The sequence below is a fragment of the Artibeus jamaicensis genome, unplaced genomic scaffold (assembly GCF_021234435.1).
Source record: "Artibeus jamaicensis isolate MK-2021 breed Jamaican fruit bat unplaced genomic scaffold, CSHL_Jam_final scaffold_369, whole genome shotgun sequence".
Classification (NCBI taxonomy): domain Eukaryota; kingdom Metazoa; phylum Chordata; class Mammalia; order Chiroptera; family Phyllostomidae; genus Artibeus; species Artibeus jamaicensis.
Window position 1 is genome coordinate 37848593 of NW_026522042.1, and position 12646 is coordinate 37861238.

A 12646-nucleotide genomic window follows, 5' to 3' on the forward strand; every position below is an offset into this window, starting at 1 on the left:
TAGGCAGGATTGAAACCTGTGTCTCTGTTATTTCAGGGGTAAAGCTTACATCAACTACATTTATTGCTAGCTGCAATAAAATACAAAGGATGGGTAAAAGTAGGTTTAACATTTGTATGGAAAATAATAACAATAATTAATAAAAATATAAGAATAAACTGCATTTCACTTACAACTGCACATCTACTTTTGCCCACCTTTATATTCTTTGGGAATAGTATAACTTATTTTTTAATATTTTTAGCAGGTATTAAAGTCCATAATACTGTAGAGTCATGGATGGACATACTCTATTATCATGTTCCAAATTACTCTCTATTAGTAAAGCAGGGCTTAATGCAGCAATTTTCAAACAGAGTGACTTGGCCTCCTAGGAAAAAATGTATGAGACATTTTTGTTTCTCACAGCTGGGGTGACAGCCACAAGTAGAAGGTAGTAGAAGCCAGGGATGCTGCTATACCATACCATGCACAAGAAAACCTTTTATCACCCCAAATGTCAGCAGTGTTGAAATTGAGAAACCTGGTTTAAAGTAAGAGTTCTAAACTTTGGACCATAGAACATGAAGAGCTAAAAATGAGAATCCTGGCCTTAGTCTGTACCCCATCCCCAAAAGTTTTGAAGGAGACTATAGTTATTTATAAAATCCTTTATGCCAACCCTGCATTGTACCTAATACGGAATATGGAAAACTAAAACAAGATAGATACTCTGTATAGCAGATCTTTTCTATTTTATTCTCACATGTTGGGTCTCTGCAGGACCTTAATTTGAAGAGGTTAGCTAGGTGACCAGAACTAATTCAGAGGCTTTCAACATGACATCATGAGGTCTTGTAGCCTCTTCCATATTTGAGAGCGTGAGGATTTATCTCAACTTTGCCATCCCCAGGGAAGTATCTTGGGATGAGTCAGCATTCGCTTTTAGTTAAGTATCGATACTTGTGGACACATTCTTATTGCCGTATTAAATCTAACAAGGCAGATTAAGATGGGATAGAGCCTAAGACATACCCTAGAGATAAAACTAATATAGCTAAACTAGAGGAGGATAATCAAGTGCACTAGAATTCTAGAATTAATTGTATAGACAAAAAAGTATTGAGTAGGCTGCATAGAAGTATTACAAACTTGCATAATATCTTAAAACAAAAGAAAGAAGGAAGGCATTGGGCTTGGGTGGGGGAAGTGGGTAGATACAAAGAGTAAAGGTGGTTGAGTGTGTGTTTGTTAGAGAGAGAATATGAAAATCTAATGCCTGCCTATCCTGACTGAAAAATAAAACAAAAAACCAGATGCCTCTTTTCCCAAAGAGAAGATGAAAACTTCTTTGCCAACTTTATTATATAGACTATTAGGGTTGATAGCTTACTGATGAACGAATCAAATATCTACTTATATTATTTAACCAAAATATGTACATATATTTATCATCATGTATTTTAGTTTTAAAATGTTGCTTTTTCTACTCACATAAAACAATGTGGAGTAAGTTGAAGCAGTATTTTGCACAAATTACAAACATTGCAGTTGGGAAAGATGCTCCAAGAAGAAAGCAAGGCCAGAGATGTTTTGACTTGATGGAGAAACAAAATATGAATATGTTGTATATGTATGTGGGCTTTTTGTCGATGAAGTAAAGTCGTGAATTGTCAATTAAAATGTCTGTAAAAACAAATTATATAGTGAAATTTGGTCTCAGAAAAGGGACAATGGCCTGTGCCCGCCTTTCCATCTGGAAGGAAGCTGTCCCCCAGCTCTTGCCTTAAAGCCAGACACTTCAGTTCCTTCCTTTGAGCCACTGGTGCCTTTCAAGCCATGCTACCCTGGTGCTGGAGCCCAGAGGGAGTGAGTCCGAATGCCTGGGGCAGCTGACTCTCAGCTGATCCACAAGGCAGAGCATAATGAGAACAGGTGCTGAAGGAAATATTGGGATAATGACACCAGTGCCCGCAGCATGTGGACAGATGCTCATGATGCTGCCACAGCAGAAGGCACCCACCTGCCATGCCCACTCCATTTCTGTGAGCACATGCTTTAGCTTTGCTGCAGATGAGCCACTGCCCCAGAGCTAGGCTACAGAAGTAATCCAGTACCCTAATGCATGATTTAGAGTTCATTATTGGTGTATAAAAATGCAACTCAACAGAAAAACAAATTGAAAAATGGACAGAGGACCTTAATAGACATTTCTTCAAAGAGAACATGAAGATGGCCAATAGATAATTGAGAAGATGTTCAGTGTCACTAATCAGAGAAATACAAATTAAAACCACAATGAAATATCACCTCAGAATGGCTGTCATCAAAAAATTGCCAAACAAGTGTTGGCAAGGATGTGGAGAAAAGGGAAGCCTTGTGCATTGTTGGTTGGATTGCAAATTGGTGCAGCTACTATGGAAAACATTATGGAAGTTCCTCAGAAAAATTTAAAGTAGAGCTACCTTACAACACAGCAATTCCACTTTTGAGTATATATTCTAAGAAATGCAGAACACTGATTCAGAAAGATACATGTACTCCTGTGTTCACTGCAGTGTTATTTTACAATAGCCATGATACGGAGGCAAGAAAAATACGCATCAACAGATGACTGGTTTAAAAAGACATGGTTTATAAGTTCAAGGGAATATTACTTGGCCATAAAAAGAATGGAATCTTACCATTTGTGACAACATAGATGGAGCTAGAGGGTATTGTGCTAAGTGAAATAAGCCAAACAGAGAAAGACAAATACCAGATAATTTCACTTATTATTTGGAATCTAAAGAACAAACAAACAAAACAGACTCATAGACACTGAGAACAAACTGAGGGTTGCCAGATTGGGGAGGATTTGATGGGTAGTGAAAAAGATGAAGAGATTAAGAGGTATAAATTGGTAGTTACAAAATAGTCACGGGATGTAAGTACAGCATAGAGAATATAGTCAATAATATTGTAATAACTATGTATGGTATCAGGTGGGTACTAAAATTACTTGGGGGAATCACTTTATAAATTATAAAATTGACCGCTATTCTGTATACCTGAAACTAATATAGAATAATACTGAATGCCAACTGTAATTCAAAATTTAGAAAATGAACAAATGCAGTAAAATCACTTAATGCTAATGTGAGAGTAAAAAATTAGAAATTAAGATTTAGTGAGAATTAGAGAGTTTCAGCCAAGATGGAGGTGTAGGCAGACACACTGTACACAACCAAAATAAGGACAACAATTTAGAAACAAAAAACAACCAGTACCAACAGAAAATTGAACTGCACAGAAGTCCCACAACCAAGGAGTTAAAGAAGAAACATTCATCCCAGACCTGTAGGAAGGGCAGAGTCAGGCGGCTGGTCGCAGACAAGTGGTGGCTGGTGGACCCTGGGCATGTAAGGCAGCAGCTGGCAGACCCAGCGAGGCAGTGGATTGTGGAGGGGCACAGCACACAAGGTGGCTGGCTGACCAGGTGGTCCCACATTCACACACAGATAAACCTGGCACAACTGGGGAGTGAGACAGCCTGAAAAACCCAGTGAGGGGAAATAAAGCCTCAAAACACCAATTGAAAACACCTGTGGTGGTTGAGGTGCCGGGAGAGATTCCCAGCCTCACTGGAGAGTTCGTTGGAGACCCACAGGGTCCTAGAACGTACACAAGCCCACCCACCTGGGAATCAGCACCAGAAGGGCCCAATTTGCTTGTGGGAAGTGGGGAAGGTGACTGAAATATAGCAGGGAGCCCAGCAAGCACCATTGTTCCCTCTCAGACCCCTCCACCACATACAGAGTCACAACACAGCAACTGGGCTGACCCGCCCTGGTGAACACCTAAGGCTCTTCCCCTCACTATGTAACAGGAGCAACAAGACCAAAAAAAAAATGGCCCAAATGAAAGAACAGATAAAAGCTCCAGAAAAAAATACAACTAAGCAATGAAGAGATAGGCAACCTATCAGATGCACAGTTCAAAACTGTGATAATCAGAATGCTCACAGAATTGGTTGAATTTGGTTGCAAATTAGATGAAAAAATGAAGGCTAAACTAAGTAAAAGGAAGGAAAATGCACAGGGAACCAGTAGTGATGGAAAGAAACCTGGGACTTGGATCAATGGAGTGTACCAGAAGGAAGAAAGAAACAACCAAACAGAAAAGAATGAAGAAACAAGAATTCAAAAAAAAATGAGGAGAGGCTTAGGAACATCCAGGACGTCTTTAAACATTCCAACATCAGAATTATAGGGATGCCAGAAGGAGAAGAGGAAGAGCAACAAATTGAAAACTTATTTGAAAAAATAGTGAAGGAGAACTTCCCTAGTCTGGCAAAGAAAATAGACTTCCAGGCAGTCCAAGAAAATCAGAGAGTCCCAAAGAAGGTGGACCCAAAGAAGAACACACCAAGGCACATCATAATTATATTGGCCAAGATTGAAATAAAGGAGAGAATCCTAGAAGCAGTAAAAGGGACACCTACAAAGGAGTTCCCATCAGACCGTCAGCTGATTTCTCAAAAGAGACCTTACAGGCAAGAAGGGGCTGGAAAGAAGTACTCAAAGTCATGAAAGGCAAGGACCTACATCTTGGACCTAATCCAAGATTACTCTATCCAGCAAAGCTTTCATTTAGAATGGAAGGGCAGGTAAAGTGCTTCTCAGATAAGGTCAAGGTCAAGGAGTTCATAATCACTCAGCCCTTATTATATGAAATGTTAAATTTCATATAATAGCTATCTAAGCTATCATATCCCAGCCATCTAAGAAAAAGAAGATAAAAAACATGAACAGTGAAAGGACAGCAAACTCACAATTATTAACAACCACACCTAAAACAAAAACAAACTAAGCAAACAACTAGAACATGAACAGAACCATAGAAGTGGAGAACACATGGAGGGTTAGCAACAGGAGTGGGAGGAGCAGAGAGGGGGAAAGGATATGAACTTAAGGAGGGGAAATGTGGGTGGGAGGGGGTGTGCAGGGTGGAGGGGAGTGAAGGGGAAAATGGGACAACTGTAATAACATAATAAAATATATTTTAAAAGATTTAATAAGAAAACCTTGACAACACCAATTTGATAGTTACAGTCTTAAAAAACATACATCTCTCTTCTGGTGAAAAGAAACTTGACATATTTATGACTTACATTGTTAGTGAAAATTAAATAATACTGACGTCAGCAATAAAGGTATTTTTGAAAAGTTTCATTATCCCAAAAGAGATTGCTTTTGGGGGGTAAATTTTAATAATGGGCTTGGACTAAGGTAAAAATATTAACTGATATGATTAACTTTGGGTTGTCCTTTTGAATATTACATTAAATATTTTTGACCCATAAAAAAAGACTGTGGCTTTGCCTTTCATAGTATATTTTAGGAGTTTTTACCATACAAGCTTGCTCAATTTGTAAATACATTTTTTGTGAATGACATAGAAAACCTACTTTTTAAATAACATTTACAATGTTAACTGTCCTAATTTTAAAACTATTTTTATTCTAAGGAAGAAGAGGTTTCTCCACAACTGTTTACTTTCCATGAAGCTGTCTCACAAATGGTAGAAATGGAAGAACAAGTGGTAGAAGATCACAGGGCAGTGTTCCAGGTAAAGTAAGACAGGACCTTTCATCAGAATGTTTCTTCAGAGACACTAATTACAGACTGTCATAATTTTTATACTCCCATGCAAATCTATAAAAACACTTGTTTGTATATATGCAGATGTATATTTTTAGGGCTGTGACATGGCAAATTTTGAATATTATGAATGGTGGCTACAAATAACCTTTCTTTAAAGATGTAGTTTAATTACTACCATTCTCCCATTTTATTTCTGTTTTTAGAGAAGGATTGAACTTCTGCTCTCCAATACCCCCTTTTTTTCATATTAGGTCAGTATATTGGAGTGTCTTCATGTCAGGACAGGAGGAAGGAAAAATTCTTTTAAAGGGTTTCAGAGCACCTTGACCAAAGTGGCTCAGTGGTTGGGTGTCATTCCACAAAAAAAAGGGTCACCAGTTCAATTCCTAGTCTGAGCACATAACCTGGATTGTGGGCCAGGTCCCCATTTGGTGGTGTCTGAGGGGTAACAAACTGATGTTTCTCACACTGATGTTTCTCTTCCTTTCTTTCTCCCTCCCTTCCTGGCTCTCTAAAAATAAAGTATTTAAAAAGAAATAGAGGGTATCAGAGCAGTTGAGGAAGTGTCAGTCTTTTCAGAAGAAGAAGAATGCCGTAGGGGCAGGAGACTTAATGCTCTGACTGAGCTGTCTGTGGCAGGTGAATGAGGGATGTAGCAGTAAGGCCTTAGGTACAATATTCATTTCATTGTGTATTCAGCCTATTAGAAGCACTTCTACTCTATGATCCTCTTTTCCCTCCCCCTGCCCCTTTGACCAAGAAAATGTCCTGGAGGATGGTATTTACAAGGAAGAGAGGAAAAGTGAAAAGAACATTTGGACATTGTTATGGAGATCGTATAGCTGGCTTATCTCCCCAGCCCTACCCGTCACCCTGCCTTTCTACAGTACTATAAATATCTTCTGAGAAAAAGAGTGAACAGTAACTCACTGTCTCCCTATTGACCTGTATTCCTCTGATTTTGAAGAAATCTTCTGTAAGCTATTACTAACATGCATCTTAGCTCTAGGCCATTCAAGCACCTGGTTGAAGGGCTCAAAAATATAAGAAACAATTTTATTGTTTTAGGATAGGATATACATTATTAAAAGTGTTACAATTTTAGTAAAACCCTTAGGAGGATCACTCTAGAGGACTGTGTTTAGATTAAATCAAGAAAGGACCCTTGTAGTTTTAAGAAAATTGTGCCCTTTCAGAACAGGGTGTCGTATAAAGACCATTTCCTACTCTGCCATTTTATGATGGATTTTTAAAGTTTTTTGATTATTGGCAGAACTGTATGTTCTGACTTTCAAGCCAGTATTCTTTTTACAATTCCATTTATTATTCCTCCAAACCGTGATCTGCCATTTCTCAAAGTAAGGTTTTGTTTTTAAAAAAGTATGTAGCTGAAAGAAGAAAAACTTTCTGGGCTGTGGGTGTGTTTTAATTGAAACATATGTAGTTTTCTAATATATATCTATAGCTAGGTTAATGAGCTCTGCCCAATGATACATAGTCTAGTTATAATTAACCATTAAATTGCATCGATGTTTAGAAAATTTAAATTGTATGTACCCTAAAAAGCTAGGCTGTTGTCCTTTTTTATGTCCAAAAATTCTAATTCAGAGTGATCTCACCTTGTTAAATAATTTAGATGATTCAAGACATTGCTAGAAAATTCATAAATTCCACATATGTGAAATAATTTAAGCATGAGGAGTTTCCTTGAAGCATGTATGAATAGTGAGTAGCTACTATTTAGTGGTTTATTTGACTCCTCTAAGATCCACTATCCACTGGTCTGTTACATTCACAATAATTTTGAAGAATTAGTGTTCAGAATTTAGGGGTGCCTCTTGGCCCAGCCTCTGTGATGCTCTAAATGGATGTTAATTCAGATAATTTACAAGTTCTAGTTTGCCAAAGACTTCATTAAATTGCTCAGTAGCTCTCTTACTTCTTCCTTCCCTGTTTTAGGGATAGCTGTTGAGGTTTTGAGACTTAAATCCACTACCCTGTGCTCCCCCTGGCCCCCACACACATGAAAGTATAAAAATGAAGTCATCTTGCATGGCCTGTCATATGTGTTTGAATCTAGAAATATTTAGTTTTACTGTGTAACTAAAGATGTTTTATGGTTATTAATGTTTTAGAAAATGCCATCTTGAGTATATTTGATATGTAAAATTTGTAAATTGGTTTCTGTCTTACAATGAGGCTTACTGGATTAATTGAATTTTTATCCTTTTAGGAATCTATCCGATGGTTAGAAGATGAAAAGGCTCTCCTAGAGATGACTGAAGAAGTAGACTATGACGTAGATTCATATGCTACGCAACTTGAAGCTATTCTTGAGCAAAAAATAGACATTTTAACAGAGCTGCGGGGTAATTCTTCATTTTAGTGTTTGAAATCTGGTGTGTGTGTGTGTGTGTGTGTGTGTGTGTGTGTGTGTATTTAGTGGGAGGATTTCATATTGCAAGGGGACATCTTAAGTGAAAATTGTGGGTAACATGTAACATCTTTTTAAAGGTATATAGACACACTACACACTCTGGTTTTTCTAAAATAGAAACATGGAGTATCATTTCAAGTGATCTCTGGTCATCTTTTTTCTTTCAGTGTTTTGAAAAGATATGATTACAGAGGGAAATTTTATTTCAAGAAATCTGTAAATTTTATATGCCCATTTATGTTTTTAGTTTAGTAGGTCAGTGCTTTTCAAAATTTAAATCTATTTAGGTGGGGGGGGTGGTGCTCCTCCCACAGAGTCCTCCCATCCACTGAGGCTGAGAATAAGTCTACCAAGACATGATCTGCTTGGGGAGGAAGGGTGGCCAAGAAATTAGGAGACTTCTTACAGATGGAATGAGGACTCAGGCTATGACAGAGCGGAGGTGTAAAAGTCTCTCATCCCTTTTCTATTGTCCCCTAAGTTCTTCCCTAATGGCCTCCTTCATGACCATGCCTGTCTTAGGTTGTCCCTCCCTTGAGGAATCTTACCCATCATTTGCTAACCAGTCATCCACCCAGGGCCAAGCAGGGTGAAGAATAAAAGGAGCAAAGGCTACACAAAGGAGCAAAGGAGCAAAGGAGAGGATAAGCTTTGTCTCCTTGGTGGCTTATGGTCCCAAGGCGCCTTTTACTCAGCCTTAGCCGTCAGGGGGTTACAGCTTCTGAAACCAGGCAGGGCAGTTCCCAACATTCAGGGTCATCTTTCTGTAGTCTATCTGCATTTCTTCTCGGTACATCTTATGTCATGTTTTCCATTTGAACACTGGTTTTGAGAAAGAGGATATCAAGACAAATATTCTTTCTCTGCTTAGGAAGGGAAGTATGTGGCTTACCCACGTCACATTTGTTTAGCCTTTTAATTAACTTATTTGCACCTTCAGATATGCATTTATCGTATGTGCTGATATCTTAGGTGTCGGCAAATTAGCTGTCTCCATTTATATGGGAGTTGTCATTTGTGTGTAAACATGTAATGCAACAGGAAGTGGGATTGAAATTGCTAGTTTTTAGCACCAAACAAGCTGCTTAATTTAAGCCAGGTTCTTTGTGAAGTTGGTTATTTGAGATCATATCCCATGGAGTCAGCAGTGACCATTTCCCCAATTTCAGAATTGTTTTTGCAGATGTAGGGTTTCTAAAATTTACTTTTGTTTTTCATGTTCTTCATATTCGAGCCTTGACTTAAAGTGTTTTGATCATTTTTCTAATGTGCCATAACTCGCAAATTTTATTCAGAAGATAGTATATTCTAATTTTTTCTGTTAATCTGTAGTGTTCAATTTAGTTGACTTCCTTTCCTTAATTTTCTCAGAATTCATGTATATCAAGCATATCCATAACATCAGAAATCACTATCTAGATATTATATTATTCATTGCTTAGAAAAGCAATTATTTACTATCCAAAAATAATGTTGGTGTTAATCTAAGACATTTGGGAGTTATTATATTAGCAGCCACCAGATCCAGAGTCCATAAATTCCTTTTCAAATTTTAGAAAACTCAACTTTAAAAAACTTTGTAGTTCCGAAGAAGGGAAAGAAATTTGTATCTTTTCTTGAGAAGGCCTTTACCTTTGCACTATTACACATTTTAAATTGGATATTCTGTTGAGGGTTGCTGTCCTATTTATTGCAGCTTGTCAGTATCCTGGTCTCCACTCCAGCTTTGACAATGGGAAATGTCTGTAAACAGTATCAAATGTCCTGGGAGTGGAAATCAGGAACAGAAATTTTCTAACATTGAGAGATGTTTATTTTACAGTTTAGTAACATTTATAGTTTTCCTTTTGGACATGACTGTACATATTTTATAAGCACATATAGCCTGTCTACAGTCCAAAAGGAATGTGAGTAAATTAAAACTGAACACTATAAAACGTGCCATATAACAGAAACCTATTGACAATAGGAAAAAAGCAAGTATTTCTAGGAATTTATAATGAGACTGTTGGTATAGTTGAACATTGTATTTATTGTTGTTTTTGGACAACAAAGAACAAAAAGAAAAATGTTAAGATTATAAATAAGAGAGCTGACTTGATAGGACCCATAAAGTTGCATACCGGATTGCACGTAACATAATAATTACTTCCCATTCTTTTTTTTTTTTTCCAAGATAAAGTGAAATCTTTTCGTGCAGCTCTACAAGAAGAAGAACAGGCCAGCAAGCAAATCAACCCGAAGAGACCCCGTGCCCTTTAAATTGGCGTTTGCTGCTAATGGATCCCTAGAACCCTCACTGTTTTAACACACAAGGTTCAGCTGTAAGGGCCATTTGAGAGTTTGAAATTTAGTGTCTGTGGAAAATGTCTCGTCCCTCCGCCTGAATGACATTTCAGTTTTGTGAAACACAGCATTGTCTACAAAATGCTTCTAGTCCAGGAGGCACAGCCAAGATTTGGGGATGGTGAAGCATTTTGTTTCATTTACCCAAATAGTGATTTCCTTTTAGAGATCCCTGCCAATTTTATTTTCTGTATGATGAAGATTGTGGGCTTGATCCAAGGGTGAATAGTAGGGGGCAGCCACCGCATTTCCTAACTCAGTTCAATTTCCATAGCAAGACTGAGCAGTTTTAAATTCTTTGCGTGCATGCATACCTCATATGTGATTGTACATACCTTGCCCACTCCTAGAGATAGCTGTGCTCACCTATTCCTGCTTTGTGCCTTGACTAAGGCTATTAACCCTAAATTTCTGAAGCACAGCCAAGTTAAATTACATTCCTTATTTGTACTTGTAAATTACCTTTATTGTGTGTACATTTTTACTGTATTTGAGACATTTTTTGTGTGTTGCTAGTTAATTTTGCAGGATGTGCCATATTATTGAATGGAACTGAAGTCTGTGACAGTGGACATAGCTGCTGGACCACTCCATCTTATATGTAAAGAAATCTGGAATTATGATTTTAAAACATATAACATGTGGATATACTTTTCTTAGCATTTGCTTTGTAAAGAACTAAAATATAAACTAGTTGGTGTATAATAAAAAGTAATGAAATTCTGAGAAAAGTTTTATCTTAGGATAATACATATATATGCAGTGTGTTCCAGTGTGTTATTACCAAGACTAATAGTGCAATTTGCTCCTTACCAACACCGTTACTTAAGTTGAAGTGTCCATTAGCACCCTAAAATGTACCTTTTAAATGTACTGTTAAAGGAAATTGGCTTTTGATGCATGGCCATTTACATAATACATTGAAAGTAGTCCATAATAGAACTGTTAGTTTAAGCCAAGTGTAGACAGTATGTAACTCCCTTGAAAAAGAATTAAGCTAAACAAGAGTTGACTTCGCCATTAGAGGCAGATCTAATCCAAGCTCCATCTGTTATCCAATGTGTGATATCTCACCGTTACTTGATGAGAATCACCAGATTCTCACCCCCAAATTGGTCTAGGGGTATTGCTACTTTTTAACTGGTAGCACTTATTTTTACAGATTGCTACTCCAGGGAAGAAAACTGGCCACTTTTCTTGTAAATATTTTGTTAAATGATTTATATCTCTCTCTAGGAGGTTTCCCTCAGTTTCCTAGGAGAGTCCGGAGCAGATTAGCAGCAACAAAAAGTCTCCCAAGAATATCTACTAGCTCATTCATATGGGCCAAAGGGAAACTATGAATAGAGTCACCCGAGCCAGATTCCCTACTTCACTTCATAGAACTCAGAGGGTAGTTGTGGGAAATCCTAACACCATGGTGAAATGCTCCTCTGTAAACTTGAAACCTAGAACAAATGTAGATTTTCACAACGTGCTTATTAATAAATGGAATCTATGGAATGAGTTTAGAGATAATTTTTTTCAATATAATCACCTTTGTTTTGAAGGGACTCAGGTTTTCCTGCAGCTCTAAGATATGTTCTACTTGTGTTTATTTCAAAGAGAAGAGTAATAACGAAGAACTGTTACTATTGACCTTGCCGAGTCCGTTTATAAAGCTAGTTTTTGAGCCTAACCAACCTTCAAAGGGCAATAAAAAGATGTGAGCTTGCTCATTGTAAAGCACAACAGATTAGTCTTTATTGTTTAATAGATGGGTACTATCTCTAGAAGGTCCCCTTACATCCAAATTTACTGCCTTATGCTATAATGGCTTCCTTCTGACCAGTAATCAGGTATATAAACAATCACTTGCCAGTAAAGATCTTGGTGGTATAATCCAGTATCCTTCAGTTTTACAGATGGAAAAACTAAAGGTCAAAAAAGGGACAAACTCAGCAGTTACTGGGGCGGAGAGGGAAAGCTGAATTAATTAAATCTTAAAAATTTCCTATAAGAATGGAGATAATACAAGGGAATTTTGAGTAGTAGTTTTGTGATATTTTTAAAAACCTACTCTAAGGTATATTTAATATTTATATAGCAAAAATAGCTTGATGCGGCTATTTTAAGAAATAATTTTTGGATCTGGGTTAAACAAACATTCTTTACCTTCTTAGTCTTGAAAACTGATATCACTATTAATAAATAGCTCAGAACATACATTATTTTCATTCTATAGAAATACTTTAATATA

The 12646-nt window shown here is 37.3% G+C and overlaps 1 protein-coding gene across 3 annotated transcripts in view; it reads left to right on the plus strand.

The window, feature by feature from the left end:
- KIF2A (kinesin family member 2A) overlaps positions 1-11914 on the plus strand; it is a 70251-nt gene extending 58337 nt beyond the window's left edge. For all 3 annotated transcript variants that reach the window (XM_053657287.1, XM_053657285.1, XM_053657286.1), the window contains 3 exons: positions 5488-5589; positions 7858-7993; positions 10238-11914. In XM_053657287.1, coding sequence (XP_053513262.1) covers positions 5488-5589; positions 7858-7993; positions 10238-10323 — 324 coding nt within the window. In that variant the 3' untranslated portion in view covers positions 10324-11914. The remainder of the gene's footprint in view (positions 1-5487; positions 5590-7857; positions 7994-10237) is intronic.
- The last annotated feature ends 732 nt before the right edge of the window (positions 11915-12646 follow it).